General features: G+C 41.8%; 1 protein-coding gene across 3 annotated transcripts in view; it reads right to left on the reverse strand.

Annotated features, from left to right (window-relative positions):
* RHBDL2 (rhomboid like 2) overlaps positions 1-16,892 on the reverse strand; it is a 77,891-nt gene that overhangs the window by 34,929 nt on the left and 26,070 nt on the right. For all 3 annotated transcript variants that reach the window (XM_088460567.1, XM_088460566.1, XM_088460565.1), the window contains one exon: positions 6-154. In XM_088460567.1, coding sequence (XP_088316693.1) covers positions 6-154 — 149 coding nt within the window. The remainder of the gene's footprint in view (positions 1-5; positions 155-16,892) is intronic.

The raw sequence follows: 16,892 nt of genomic DNA on the forward strand, positions 1-16,892 counted from the left end.
CTCACCCAGCGTGAACCAACATATAAGATATAAATCGCCATGCTTGCTCTCGCTTATCTGGCCGGTAAATAAAGGGGCTATCCCAAACACCAGTATCCAGAGTGATCCATTGTTTCTGAGGCATCCAAACAGCATAGTATATAAACACAGCCAGCTGCATCAAGATAAAGGAAACAGACAAAAGTCAAAACACATTTCTTGGAACTAAGAGTTCTAGAAGGATAACAGTAACACTAGACGTTTTGTAATAGGTGCAATTCAACTTAAACAGTTAAATAATGTATGTGGTTTAATGCCACTTTCTGCTTCTGTGCAAATGATATATTCCTGAGTATGGTCACCACATTAGTACAGTGTAAAGTTTTAAAAGTCTTTGGGCCTTTTTTGGGAAGCATAATAAATATACACATTTCCATACTATGCATGCACACCAAAATGCTTCCACACTTTGTTTTTAGAATCGCTTAGACTTACGCTCCCTTAAACCTTGAGAGGCAAAAAGTGACAGGTCAGGCATAATTACATTAGAGGCGGTGTGTAGAGTTTATATAGTGATATATGCAGATTCTCTGGGGAAACTAGGAAGTTTGTTTCTGTTTGAATCTGGTTGTTCACATACCTCCCAGTGCCAGTCGTAGTGTGGTCTTGCGGCAAGGAGACTGGCCTCATGAGAAATGCCGTGCTTGTGAACCATGTCGCCCATTTTTACACACTGGGGGCATGCCCAGCACTCTGGGAGCTGCTGCCCATGCCCCCAGTCTCTCTCTAGAGAATAGATGCCACACGTATGTGTATGGTAACTGTCGAAGCCGGATAATTGGCTGAGACAGGATCGGTTTAAAATTAGATCTGCGCAACGCCATTTTGCAAATGGCAATGAGACGCCATATTGCGACTGGCCGCCCAATGCCATTTTAGTGAAAATCGCCATTATAAGTACATACAGCGATGCTATTACTTAGCGTTGTGCGATTCTCACGCAATAGAAAGAAGTTAAAAGTCCTCACCATGTAAATACAGACAGTCACTAAAACATAAAGTAATTATCCCTTTAAAACATGCACCATAATGTACTCCACAAAACATAGAGTCGCACAATGCTAACTAGCGTCTTTTCCCAATTCCCCAATACTTACACACTGCACACTTACATAAAAGGTTCCCTAGTATTAAAGTGTAATATTCAAGGTTTATTCAGTAATTATTAATTTTGTGTAATAAAGGTTATTTGTTATCTAAGGTTTAGTACATGGTAAGCAGACCGTGTCTGGTGTTGTACTGATCCACTGTGTCTCCACAGATTTCCGCTACCATCGGTGAGAAGATCGGAACCTGTGTCTGCAAACTATGGACTATAGAGAGTTAAAACATTAAAAATGTACTCTGTAATGTTAGCAGCTTAGATTAGCATGCAGCGGGAAAAAGGACACAAAGGGCGGTAGGAGGCTATTTGTGTCCATTTGAAATTGTCTTTAGATCACAGCGTGTAACCATCTGTTTTTATACTGAATAATAACTTTTTGTGCTTTGGAACCACATTCAAAGTCTGAAGGCATTTATTTACTGTGCGCTAAATTGCGACAATTTTAGAAGGTATAGGCAGGATTTAGAAGGTATAGGTAGGATTGCATAGAGGTTTAAATTAGGTATCAATAGTTGGGTGGTCGCAGTGTTAATCACACTACCGGTCACTTGGTAACACTTGGTAGCGATCTCTCAGCAAAAGGGTGGAGGCGCCTAACAGGAGAACGCATTGTGCCTTCGAAATCTGTTACCATTGTTGTTGCTGAGAGTCCGCTACCTGTTATTGTGGCTTTAAGAGCGCTGATTGAGAATCCAGGGACGAGGGAGGAGAAAGTTTGTTTTCCTTCATCGTTAGCTTTTTTTGTTTTGTGTGTTAAAAAAAGGGAAGTCGCACTATAGCGAAAAAGTCATTATACGTGTTGGGTAGTAGTCACATTATTGTGCATGCGACTAGTCGCACAATAGCGTATACGTATTTCTTGTATTGCTGCCACGTGTTTTAAACAAAGACGTTGAGAATGCATTATCAGTGTTGCCAATAGCTGGGTGAACGTGTATTCTTTTTCTGCGCAGGAAAAAAGTGTGTAACAGTGAGCATTTGTTGGTTTAGGGTGTAACACGGTTCCTAAAAGTTTAAGGGTATCGTAGGACCCTTAAGTGCTAGGCGCAGGAGATGGCCTAGTGACTCGGTAGTAGCTAACCGTTTATATACACATAGCAGGTGTATGGGTTGTTATTTTTGTTAGGGTTCGGCTCTCAGTGTGATTACAGTATTCAGTGATCAGTTACGGTTATTTGAGTATTGTAATTGAACCGCATAGTTTTGGCTAAACTGTGATTGTGAACTGAAGAGAGGGTGGAGGCAGCTTCTTCCATATGTGTGTGGAAGCATCTAGATTTTCTTCCATAGGGTTTGTGGATATGCCCTGTTTCCAAGACGTCCACAGGTAAGTGAAAGTGTCTTGAGTGTCTTTCACCAGTTTAAATCTTTATTGAAAAACGTAGGGTTCTCCCAGATGGGAGCCAAGCAAACGGTAGAGATGTTAGATGATGTGCTGCTGTTGGAAGCGCCGCTTGGGTCAGCACACCATGTTATGCATACTAAGTACGGTGCTTATGCAATTAGGTACGGTGATGTATGGTTTAAGATGATGATGAAGAGTGTTAGACCATTCCCCAGAATTGGTAGCTTTGATAAGGATGTATTGAACAATGTCTGAGATAGCATCTGTATGGTGCGTTCTCGAGTGAAAAAAGGTAAAATATATGTTTAAAATTATGGCAAAATAAGGGAGATGCGTGGCTTAAAGGTGTGCATGCGACGCAAACTAGTGTCTCGAGCACGTTACCGGAGAGTACACCCACAGCGCTAAACTGCGGTGCGTGTGCGCCGCGAGATAGTGTGCACATGCAGCAAGGTAGCATTGTGGAAGGTATTGCCAGTGGTTCACGCGCACCACCGCCGCCCTATGCGGATGGGGGTGCAGGTACAGTTGTTGAAAAAACCCATAAAAATGTAATAAGTAATTTGTACCCTCTCTTGAGAAATCATAAGGAAAATGTTTATGATGCGGATGATTAGCCTATTGTTATGTCTGCCATTTCCCATGCTGTACACATGTTAGATGCTCCACCACGACAACCTAAAGACCCGAGTTCAGACCTCACAACCTGGCTGGAGGGGAGTCACTGTAGACACCCTCATAGAATCCGCTATTGAACATGATAAGAACATCTCTAAAAAGAGAGAGACCCAGAGCGAGAAACTAATGGCTGTTAGTATTCAAGCTCTAGAAGGAATGATTGTAACATCACAGCCAGAAGACACACCTGCACCTGCACAGCTACACGTCCTCACCAATCCTGCACCACCGCAAACACAGCCCTATCCCACTTATCACACACAGCCACAAAACCCATACTATCCACAACCACCATATTTCCCTCAATATCCTTATCCACACACACCACCTTTTCCTTCTGCTCAACCCACACAGCAATCCTTTCATCCACCCCACTCACGAAAGTGCTTTAATTGCAACCAAGTGGGACATGTGAGTAGGAACTGTAGGGTGAAGAAGGTAGGACCCCCTAACCAGGGAGTACCTGGATATCCCCATACAGGATATGCACAGAGTACAGGAAACCCACAACAGTCACCAGCTCCAATTGTGGCCGTAAATTCTGTATTGGAGAGTGGAAGTCAACGCTAGGGGTCAGGTCATACCTGTAGTCTACAGATAGTCAGGTTAACGGGAAGTACTAGGGAAGAACCGGCAATGATGGTTGATGTAGCTGGTACTAAATATCCTTTTCTTGTAGACACAGGGGCGACTAGGTCAGTGATAAAATTTCCCGTTAATTTACAGGTAACCAGCGAGACAGTACCAGCAATGGGTGTAACGGGTAAAGTGCAACATTATCCTTTAACAAATTCCACAGAGGTCACTATCGGGCCATTGCATACCAGGCATTCTTTCCTCCTGGCAGCAGTGGCTCCTACTAACCTACTGGGAAGGGATTTGTTATGTAAAATGGGATGTGTCATATTGTACTACTGATGGTGTATTTTTAGATATCCCAGAGAGAGTTGCGCATGAGGTGAGGGATATATTGGACACTCCCCAAAGGATAATGTATCACTCTACTGGTTTAAGTGAAAATCCATCTCACGTAGATCAAATGTTATCCCAAATTCCAGATTCACTTTGGACCAAGGATGGCCAGGACACTGGATTAATGGCAAACGTAAGTCCCGTAATGGTAAATCTAAAAAGCGGCAGGCAAGCTCCAAAAATTCCCCAATACCCATTAAAACAGGAGGTAGAATTAGGGGTTTATCCCATAATTGAGCGATTGTTACAGCAGGGAATTTTAGTTCGTACAGCTAATGTAGCCAACAGTCCCATCTTTCCTGTGAATAAGAGTGGTGGGAGGGGTTATAGGCTGGTACAAGACCTTAGAGGGGTTAATAAGGTGGTAGAGAGCCAATTTCCCGTAGTGCCAAATCCAGTTGTCATTCTCATGCAGATCCCACCAAATGCAACCCATTTCACTGTCATTGACCTCTGTTCTGCTTTCTTCTCTGTGCCTCTTCATCCTGACTGTCAGTACCTGTTCGCCTTTACATACAGGGGTGTACAATACACATGGACACGATTGCCCCAGGGTTTCATAGACAGCCCCAGTATCTTCTCCCAGGCCTTACACGACTGTTTACAATCTTTTCAAGCTGCCAATGTATCTGTTCTAATACAATATGTGGACGATTTATTGTTATGTTCTAATTCATTTATGTCATGTTTAAATGATACTAAACTTTTGTTGCTTCATCTCTCGCAAACAGGACACGAGGTTGCTATGGACAAACTACAGTCATGCCAGTCCAGGGTTAAATATTTGGGACACTGCCAAATGGAGCATAAACACGGTCAGATTTGTCAGATGAACGATTGAACGATTTGACCAAAGTTTTGAATGATTTGAACGATTTTTGACTGCATTTAAAATGAATGGAATCGTCCAAGTCTGACTGCAAACACATCAGATGTCAGATATCGTTATCTGACAAACGGGAACGCACATCGTACATCGTTCAGACATGTCAGATTTTCCTTCAGATATGAACGACTGAACGATTTTTAAATCGTTATCGTTCAGATCTGAAGGAAAAATCTGACCATGTGTATGCACCATAACTCAGGGGTTACAACATCTCACAAACGACAGAATCCAGGCCATACAGAACATGACACTGCCACAGAACCAACAGCAAATTCGTACCTTCTTGGGAATGTGTGGATACTGCAGAATGTGGATCCCAGGTTTTTCTATTTTGGCCTTGCCATTACAGGACTTAGTCTCTTCCTCAAAGCCCAATCGTGTCATACACACAGAGGAATCAGAGCAGGCTTTCCTTAAACTTAAGGATAGTCTGACAAGAGCACCTGCATTGGGAATACCTGATTATGAAAAACCTTTTGATTTGTATTGTACGGAAGCCGATGGTTGCGCAGCAGGTGTCCTCACACAAAAACATGGTCATGCCAGTAGGCCCGTAGCATACTACAGTGCACAATAGGACACTGTGGTAAGATCACTCCCAACGTATTTAACAAGTGTAGCAGCAACTGCTCTATTGGTCAGTAAGAGTGAGGATGTGGTACTAGGCCATGATATGATTGTCTATACCCCCCATGCTGTATCTGCTTTGCTAAACTCAGCCCAAACCAGACATGTCTCGATAGCTAGGTTCACAACATGGGAACTAGCCTTAATAGCACCTGCAAACATCAACATCAAAAGGTGCAGTACGTTAAACCCAGCTATGTATTTACCATATGTGCAACATGATGCACAAAGGGTGGAGAGAGGTGAGCCGCTGGCAGCAGGTGAGTTCTGCAGGTATATTGATGCACATGATTGTATTGAATATCTGAATCAGACCTGTACTGCAAGACCTGACATACGGGATACACTTTGTGACAAAAGGTGACATTTTACATGGATGGGAGTTGTCATAGACAAACTGACACTGGAGAGTTATGTACAGGTTATGCTGTTGTAAATGACGAAGACATCATAGAAGCCGAACCTTTAGGACCACCACACTCGGCCCAAGTGGCGGAACTGGTGGCACTAAAGAGAGCGTGTGAATTAGCGAAAGGTAAATCTGCTAATATCTACACTGACTCTAGGCTATGCCTTCGGGGTAGTACACGACTTTGGTGCCTTATGGCATCTGAGAAAATTTATGACAGCAGCAGGCACACCAATTGCACATTCCAAACATATAAAAGGACTACGAATAGCAATCCAATTGCCAAAGGCAGTGGCAGTAATTAAGTGTAAAGCCCATACATGTGAAGATGATCTGGTGTCACTGGGCAACAACAGGGCAGACGAAGCTGCAAAATGGGCAGCAAGGTTAAAAATTAATGCATCAACTGAACAATCATGACTTTTTCCAAACAATTGATATGCTGAAATTAATTGAGATGCAAAATTTGTGTTCTATCCAGGAAAAGTCAGTCTGGAGGTCCAAGGGATGTGGGAAGAGTCCTCTGGACTCTGGAGAGACAGACAAGTTAAGCCAGTAGCTCCCAAGGCATATTACCCAAGCCTGGCTGAGGCAGCGCACGGTCTGACTCATCTGGAAAAGCAAGGTATGTGTAAATTGGTGAGAGCATACTGGTGCGCACCGGGTTTTTCTTCTCAAGTGGAAAAGAGAGCAAAGTCCTGTCTGACCTGCTTGAGGCAAAACATTGGGAAAACGATCCCTACCGAACCATCTCACATTCCCCCGACTGACGGACCTTTCCAGGTAATACAAATTAATTTCATCCAATTACCACCCTCCAGGAATCTCAAGTATGTATTAGTGTGCACTGATGTGTTTTCCAATTGGGTTGAGGCTTACCCAGCTGCCACTAATACTGCTGCGTTTACTGCCAAGAAAATTGTTCAGGAGTTTGTGTGCAGATATGGTATCCCTAAAATTATCGAGAATGACAGGGGTACTCATTTCACAGGTTATATTTTTCAAAATATGTGTAAGATGATGGGCATTAATAGTCGACTTCACTCACCCTACCGACTGCAAGCCAGTGCCAAGGTGGAGAGGATGAACGGAACTATTAAAAACAAAGTAAAATCATGGCAGAGACTGGACTAGGATGGCCAGAAGCATTACCGTTGGTTCTACATAGCATAAGGACCACTCCTAGACCCCCTCTAAATCTGTCCCCATTGAAATACTGTTTGGTAGACAACCTCATTTGATTATAAGTAAGCAGGAAGATTTGAAAGGTAACAACGAGGAATCTGTAAGGTATCTTATATCAATGAGTACATAGCTAAAACAGCAACAGCAGAAACTGAAATAGTTGTCCCATGATATGCCTGAAACAAACTGTCATGATGTTGAACCTGGAGAATATGTTATGATCAGGAATTTCTTGCATTCAGGTTGTTTGACTGATCGTTGGGAGTGTCCATATCAAGTGTTGCTGACGAGTACCACATCTTTGAAGGTGGCCGAGAGAGATACCTTGGTCCATTCCACTCACTGCAAAAAGGTCAACCAACCGGTGGAGAAACAAGGCGGAGACGAGGCAGATAACGTGGACCTGTCGATTGCGAGCTTGTTCCAGGAGGATTAAAAGGTTGGAGTGAGATATCTGAACTAAAAAAATTTGCAGGTCCTTGCTGAGGCAATGGACTGGTCTGCTGTGTTCATTTTTATATTCTCTTCCAGAGTTTCCATCATCCTGGTTTGTTCAGGGATTTCTGGTTTCTGTGATAGGGGACCGATAGAGGAAATGGGAGCTGATGGCAGTATGGATGGAGTGGAGTCGAAAGGAGGAGTGCTATGCCAATCAGGGGAGTGTTTATCCAAAATAGCAATTACAGTGCTAAAATTGGTCACTCGGGGACAGTGTGATGGTCTATCGTCTGAGGATTATTGTATGTGTGAGTTCTGTGGGTCCGTAATTGATGAGAGATGCATCCAACGTTGTCAATCCAACTATAATCAGTATTGGGGTGGGTATCCTTTAGAGGATTATCACACCATGGTGGGCAAAATTTTGAACCAAACCGACTGTTGGGTGTGCTCTCACATGCCCCAAGGACAACATAATGTAGGATTAGTGCCCTTCCCGTTAAATATCTCTGAAATTCTAGAATTGCAAAAAGGGAAGACACTAGATGGAAAATTTCTTAATACCAAACCACCCCATTTTAAACTCCACCAGTACCAAGTAGATAAATCACTTATGTTTAAACATCACCTCCAATGACCCAGGAAGTTGGGAGGTGACCGGAAATAATCAGATGATGACCTTCTCACAAAGAGCTGACCGTGAGCCTATGAATTATGAACTGTTACGCAAAATTAGGTCAGGTGGAAGACACTTCTGGTATAAATATACACTGAGTTCCACCAAAGAAATGGTTGGTAGAATACCAGAAAGGTACTGTGCTAAGGTTGTACAACCAGAAACATATATTTGCCAGATGGGAGAACCTGAGATAGGATTATTTGTGAGGGAAATGTGTCTAATGATCATGATGCATACTATTCCTTATGTTCTTCCCGATGATGTATATTTTATATGTGGAAGGAAAGCGTATAAGTGGCTCTCTCTGAGTTCCGAAGGTTTGTGTTACCTGGGAAGAGTAGTCCCAGAGATTATGGCCCTCACACATGATGAAATGCTTGGTATTCATAAAAACACACCATCACCATATCTTCACACACAGTATGAATACAGAGGCAAAAGAAATATGATACCTGGTGATGTGCATAAAGCCACACAGTTAATTAGTGAGACAACTGGCTTTCAAGTTTTGGTAGCACTGGATCCCACCAGGATCGCTCGGGGTACACTAAATTTTAGATATTATCTATTAATTTAGCAAAATCTTGGATATATCACCGAGATGTATGATGACACATTCAGGTATACAGGTAGGGAGTTGCAAGCGTACAAGAAAGAATTGGTGCAACACAGACTAGTGTTAAATTTAACAGCTGTCATTGGAGGGTATTGCGAAACTTTGGCCACCCAATTTGGAGTAAAGTGTTATGTACTTACATCACAAATGATACCAGCGACCCCAAGGAGGTGATAGACCGGAAGATGGATGAAATTCTGCAGCTAAAATGGGAATTTCGAAAGAACCATAATGCTTCAGTGGCTGAAGTAGAGGAGAAGGTAGAGGAATGGGTTTCATGGTTGAACCCAGAGAGATGGTTCTCCGGTCTGGGAGAATGGGTCCAGGAAATGATTGCGAGCATAGGTAAACTCTTGATCTTCATACTGGTTGTCATCATAGTAATTGGCCTATGTGTCAGGTGTGTTCATACTGTGTTGAAATGTGGAAAATGTAAATATAAGGTAAACCGGAAGAATGAAATTATGATGGTGGTCAATGGTAACAATATGAATACTAAGGTAAATGTAGGACTGCATTACAACCCTGAACTAGAAGGTACCATCGTATAATGTATAATATTTAGACATGCATAAAATGTGTTATTAAAATGTTATTGTTGAATAATGTAAGTCCCTATTCCCCCTCAAGACTTCCTTTATAGGATTGGTGCATCCCCACATCTTTCCCATGATCTCCCAAGATCCGCGGTGTGCATATAGGGGTAGTTTTATGTTCCCACATAGAGACACATTATTGAAGGATTAAGAACCAACTTGTGCCATCCCATAATATAACATTAAATGATATGTCATAATGTAAGCCTAAAATTAATTTTAAAATCAGAGTATGATAGCAAGATCGGTTTAAAATTAGATCTGCGCGACGCTATTTTGCGAATGGCAATGAGACGCCATTTTGCGACTGGCTGCCCAGCGCCATTTTAGTGAAACGCGCCATTATAAGTACATACGGCGATGCTATTATTTAGCATCGTTTGATTCCTACGCAATAGAAAGAAGTTAAGTCCTCACCATGTAAATACAGTCACTAAAACATATAAAATAATTATCCCTTTAAAACACGCACCATAATGTACTCCACAACACATATAGTCGCACAACGCTAACTAGCATCTTTTCCCAATTCCCGAATACTTACACACTTCACACTTACATAAAAGGTTCCCTAGTATTAAAGTGTAATATTCAAGGTTTATTCAGTAATTATTAGTGTTGTATAATAAAGGTTATTTGTTATCTAAGGTTTAGTACATGGTAAGCAGACCGTGTCTGATGTTGTACTGATCCACTATGTCTCCACAGATTTCTGGTACCATTGGTGAGAAGATCGGAACCTGCATCTGTAAACTATGGACTATAGAGAGTTAAAACATTAAAATGTACTTGTAATGTTAGCAGCTTAGATTAGCATGCAGCTGGAAAAAGGACACAAACGGTGGTTGGAGGCTGTTTGTGTCCATTTGAAATTGTCCTATAAACTATCCTGTAACAGAAACACCTTTAAGAAGAACCAATGGAATCATGCCAAACTTGTCTATTGTATTGCCTATCCCTGAAAGATTATATATGTGTGCTCTCTGACCCCAGTCTGGAGTCTTCTTGCTGATGCTGTTGACGGAGGTTTCTAATGCTGATGCCTGTATCTGGGCCCAGAGCGTGTGCGTATGTAACAACTGTACCTTGGGTCTGTATGATTTATTTGCGCTAATTGTCTTTAGATCACAGCGTGTAACCATCTGTTTTTATACTGAATAATAACTTTTTGTGCTTTGGAACCATATTCAAAGTCTGAAGGCATTTATTTCCTGTGCGACTCATTACGCTAAATTGGGACAATTTTAGAAGGTATAGGCAGGATTTAGAAGGTATAGGTAGGATTGCATAGAGGTTTAAATTAGGTATCAATTCATCTGTTCACCACTTGCAGAGCAGCTGGTCTCCCAATCTACCCCCCACCACGGGAACACGGGAAACTGCGACCAGCATATGGGAAAGTGCATTAAAAGTGGGACTGTCATTTCAAAATTGGGATGGATGGGAGTTGTGTTTTTGTTGCACAAAGGTTCCCGTATCACTTATGCTTCTATTACTCATTCCTGCTGTTGCTCACCCTCTACCACTCATTGCATACCCCATTCATCCTGCTTTTTGGCTGACAGTCCCGCTTTCCGGGCACTGCCCTGTGTCCCACCTGTGGGCCGTAGTATCCCACGAGGGAGGGGGGGGAGGGGAAGAGGCTGGGGGAACATTCAGCTGATGAATAGATGCTGCATCTACTCAGTGCGATGAGAGCTTGGGCGCAGTCCAGCATACCTGGGAGAAATGGGCACTCCGTCAGAGTGATGAAAACGGGGGCAAGGCTCAAGGCAATGCCCCTTTTTGGGTCCGACCTTAAACTCACAAATGCTGGGAGGTATGCTCATTTGAATATAATAAAAAACAAGAGTGGAGGGGTGATTATGTGAAATAATGAAGGGATGCAAGTAATAGCAGAGGTATAGTTGGGGGGGGTGATGAATTACAAGGAATGAGGCCTAATAAATGTGTGTGCTGTTGATTTTAATTTTTGGGAGTAGGGGTGAAAAATACCTATAACTATCCAAACAGGGCCCCAGTTCTCCAGGATTTAAACAAGCAGCATTAGAGGTTAAAATAGCAGCAGCAGCAGCAGGTAGTCAAAGCTGCAGGAACAAGTAGGAGACAGCAGCACAACTGCCAAGTGCCCTGATGGTTCTTCAATAACACATGTACCAGAAGCAGGTGCATTCAGCCGAGAAGGTGTTTTGAGGGGATGGGTAAGATGATTGGGTTGGCCCATACTTCTGAAGTACTAAGCATACCAACAGCTGTGTCACAGTCCCAATGCCCCCGTATATCATGACCACGCATTCCTCTATACTGTGAAATATTTTTTTTCATTAATTCTCGCCTTTTTAAGATGCATTTATGGGTTATATTCAACTCCAACATGACCCATTTCAAATCATACAACTTTATTATATATACTGTAATATAATTACCAAGTCATAGGAATTTGATGCTAGACATTTGTCATTTTGATTTTGTAACCACTGTTCTGAACGTTTTGTTGTACATGCAGTATGGTTCCTGCACATGCGCAGTCCACCCACCATTGGACCTGTACACAAACCAGCTAGTTTGCAAATAAGTCTGAGTCAGGCCCAATGTTCAGATTGTGCATATATGTAATGCTGGGCATACACTCTACAATTATGTCAGATATCTGTCTTGTGGGAAAGAATATCTGGTCCGCTTTCTAGTGTTTGGGAGCAAATTTCTAATGTTATTTGCTCCCATACATTACCAGATTTTCATTCCAACCAGCCAGATTGGACAGATATCTGACAGATAATTGCATAGTGTATGCCCAGCATAACTGACACTGCAAGATAAATGTTCTGCAGTGTGTGAGAAAGCTACAGATGTGTAGTATACATCTATCCTCCGTGCACTACAAGAGACGTTACACACCACATGAGACCTGTGTGACTTGGTAGCAGAGAGTATATTTTCGTGCAACTTTTTACCTTCAAATGTGTTTTATTTGCACTGTGATGCGACTAGGATGCACAAGCAGCTTTTGGTGATTAAAATGATATGCGGCATGCTTATATTCTGTGCGCATTTCTGGGTGCATCTGCATGCAAAATGCCAAGTTACAGTGTCAGCGGCTGTAACACTGTAACGTAGCGTTTAGCATGATGCAGATACACCCGCAGTCACACAGAACAGAGGCATGCTGCACATTATTTTGATCATCAGAAGCTGCTTGTGCATCCTGTTCGCATCACTGTGCGAATAGGATGCATTTGAAGGTAAAAAGTTGCACAAAAAGACGCTCTGCGCTATCGAGTCATTCCACGGCATGGAGCAACTAGAAGGGCTGTTTAATGTGCAAGGTGGCTAGGTGTACAAGGACACATCTATAATTTAAGCAATAATCTGTATTTAATAAGATAGTTAAACTGCTTAAAGGCAGCACAAGCAGGGTAACATAAAATGTACCTTAGAAATGATTCAGCATTTAGAAGAAGAAATAAAGGACTTTTAGCAGCCCTGCTAATCAATGGTCTCCTAGACAGCTATGAGACACTTGTAACAGCACTTGATGCTAGACTAGCTGACAGAGTATGTTAAATGGAAACTTGTGGATGAATTCAATCATAAAACAGAGTGTGCAAATAAGCATTATACAGCATTGAGAGTTCAGGACTAGAAGCACTAGTCAGAGACCAGAAACATGTGAATGCTTTGTGTGCAAGAAATCTGGTCCTTAAAGGCAGATTGCAGAGTCTGTAAAGTTATCTGAATCAGCTAAAGATCAAGATGCAAAGCAAAAAGTGACATAAAGGAGCTGAAAAGTACTTCTAATGCTGAATGTGCTTTCAATACAAAAACAGACAGTGATAAATGCTTGGTGTATTGACTTAGGAGCTACAAGTCATATGACAAATGATAAGAATTTCTTTGCTCAGACCAAAGTAATTCAGAAACATTAACCACAGCTAATGGTCATTATATGGTCTCAGAAGGAATAGGAGAAGCTTATATTTACTGTCCAGTCTTTCCAACATTTACCAGAAAGATACTTATGAAGAATGTCTTGTGTGCGCCTAATCCTGACAACATTCTGTTGTGTGTGAAAAACTTACCAAGCAAGGACATGCTGTGACATTTGAAGGTGATAAATGCATTATTATAAACAACAGACACACACTTGCAGAAGGAAATAAAACACAAATCAAATGTACCAGATAAATTCTAATGAAGCTGTTAATACAGCTAAGTAGGTGCATTTTAAGTGTATTTATGTATGGAACAATTGTCTATGGCACAGAAATCCAGACGCCAAGAATACTAGCCCAAGAACGGCATGCAAGTGGTATAAAGATTGATCCCTGCATCCAAAGGTAATGAAATGTATAAGATAATTAAAAGGGAAAATTACAAGGAAAAGTTTTCCAAAAACCAGTAACAGCAGAGCTAAGAAGTGCTCTAAATCTAATTCACACATTTGTGTACCAATGAAAAATGTCACCACAGGCCAAAATAAATATTTTCTCACATTCATTGATGATTACTAAAAGTTCATAACACTTTACCTGCTGCACAGTAAGGATGATGTATCAAAAAAACCTGAAGAATATCTTGCTCAAAGAACAATTTTGGAAGTTTTTCAAAAACACTACGTTCAGTTAATGGGACAGAATAATCAAGTGGCAAGACACAAGCCATTCTGAAAACATATGATAACTGTATTGTACAATCCAGAGCAGAATGGTGAGAGGATGATTTGGACACACTGCGAAAGTGGGCAAGGCATGCTCTTTGATGCCAATATGCCAACAATTTACTGGGGAGAAACAATTATGACATTCTGCGATCTTAAACTGTTTATTTTGAAAAACAATTGAAAAGACTCTTTATGAACTATGGAATGGACAGAAACCTGACCTACAACATATTAAAATATTTGGAAGCATTTGTATACATACCAAAGGAGAACAGCTCAAAGTGGGATACACGTGCAAAGGAGGAGTGCTTGTAGGCTACAGTGATCACAAAAGGATTACAGAATTCTGCATAAAGTGTTGTTATTGATGAAACCTCAGTGCATCAGTCATTTCATGAAACTACACAAGCAGAACAGCATGAGGAAGAAGTTCAAACACCACCACCAGAGGAAGGGAAAAATGGAATTGAGATTACTATGGTTTTTCCAGTTATTGTTGAAGAGGGAAGATCACCTTTTCCTTCAGTCAGGAGATCTACTAGGTGGAATAAGAGTATACCACCAAAGCGTTTATCTTACATACCCATGAAAAGGAAAGATGGATTAAAGCTGCTGATGAAGAGATGGAATCTCTCAAATAGCTCCAGACACGGGATATTACAGAGTTACCTCCATGAACCCATGCAATTGGATGTAAATGGGCTTCTTTGACCAAATGTAACTTTGGATGTAAATTTTACAGATTTAAAGCAAGATTAGTGGCAAAGGGGTATTCTCAAAAATATGTTGAAGATTATGATGTCACTTTTGCTTCAGTTGCTAAACAGAGTACTTTCAGAACCTTCATCACCATAGTTGCCTTAAGAACTAAGCAAGTGGGACATTATGACATCAGTACTGCTTTTCTTAATGGTTATATAGAATAAGAATTGTACATGACACAACCTGAAGCTAAAGTCAAAAGGGCCAAGAATTTTGTTTGCAAATTCTGAAACTCGCTCTATGGTCTTAAGCAATTGGCAAGAGCATTGAATTGTAAAATTAACAGTTTTATTAGAGCGAGATCCTTGCCCACACTCAAAGTTTGAAAAAGGGAAATGGATGTATCTGCTCTGTTATGTGGATGATTTGATTATTGCCTATGTAGATCACAAAACTAAGTGAAATTCTAGATTCACACTTTGATACTAAAGACCTTGTATGTACGATTCCACATACAGCAAGAAGAAGCAGTGGTGTCACAAGGAGGGTGTGGGCCGCACCCTTGGTGTCACCAGCCGAGGGGTGACACCAATGTGCCGACTCCTCCTCAGTGACAGGAGTCGGGTGCTGCACTGTAGCATTACGTGTAGCACTCGGCTCCTGACACAGTAAGGGAGCCGGCACTGCACAAAGAGTGGTACCCGGGGCAGTCCACACCTCCGGAACCCCCCAGAGTGACTAAAATGGTTCGGGTTGTGAGGCCACACCCCCTTTTTACCAATGCCCGCCCTGCTATACTCTACCAGGATTCTGCACCAGGTGTCAGCCAGGTGAGTGACGCGACTGAGAAGTAGAATGGAAGTTTTCTACTCAATCACCTTGTTAAAATAAGTACAGTTCTCAACGAGTTTGTAATGTCAGAAGCATAAGGTGTGACAACACCAATTGATGTATTGGGGTATATTTACTAAAGTGAAAGTTTTTAGAAGCTTTTAGAAGGTGCTATTTAAATGTTAAGTAGAATCTGCAAATCTCCACTTATAAAAACTCTTACTATAGTATATATACCCCATCATATCTGAAATTAGAAAGAGAAGATTTTCTCTTACCAAATAATTAATGGTATAGATTAGCAGTGGGGGCACAGTGGCGTAACTATGGCCCCCGCGGAGGCGGGGCGTCGGGGACTGCTGCTTCGCCACTGAAACTGTGAATGCTGGCCTCTGAAGTGATCAGAGGCTAAGGAAGATCCAGTCAGCTTGACAGCGGGATCAGGTAAGTACTGGGGGGGAGGCACTACTTTAAGGGGCACCACTACAGGGGCACTACTTCAAGGGGCACAACTACAGGGGGCACTGCATATGGGCAGTGCTACAGGGGGCCTGCATAAGGGGCACTGCTAGAGGGGGTCTGCATAAGGGGCACTGCTACAGGGAGCACTGTATAAGGGGCACTAACTTGATACACGCAGTTTACAGGTTATTACCTATGTTCCCAATAATCTACACGGACATAGAAACTGTGCAACCTGTCTTGATCTAAGGTGACAGACTGGCAGGAGCGGAGAGGAGGGTTGGTGAAGTAGAGTTTTCAGGGTGGGTGTGGCACAATGTGCTATTAGGGGAATTACTTAGTGTGACAATGTGTTGTAAAGGGCATTACTGTGTGGCATGTGTTATAAGGGGCAAAATGTGTAAGGGGCATTACTGTGTGACATAATGTGTTGTAAGTAGAGATGTGTGCCGACCCCCGTGTTTTGGTTTTGGATCTGGATCTCCCCTGGTTTTGGATCTGAATCTGCTTTTGGATTTTTTTCCCAATTGTTTTGTTTTTGTGTTTTGGATCTGAATTTTTTCTTAAAAAATCATAAAACCAGCTAAAACCACATAATTTGGGCCTGTTTTTGTTCCTACAGTATTACTAACCTTAATAACAATGATTTTCAGGCATTT

The sequence above is a fragment of the Taudactylus pleione genome, unplaced genomic scaffold (genome assembly GCF_031769625.1).
Source record: "Taudactylus pleione unplaced genomic scaffold, aTauple2 ptg000007l, whole genome shotgun sequence".
Classification (NCBI taxonomy): domain Eukaryota; kingdom Metazoa; phylum Chordata; class Amphibia; order Anura; family Myobatrachidae; genus Taudactylus; species Taudactylus pleione.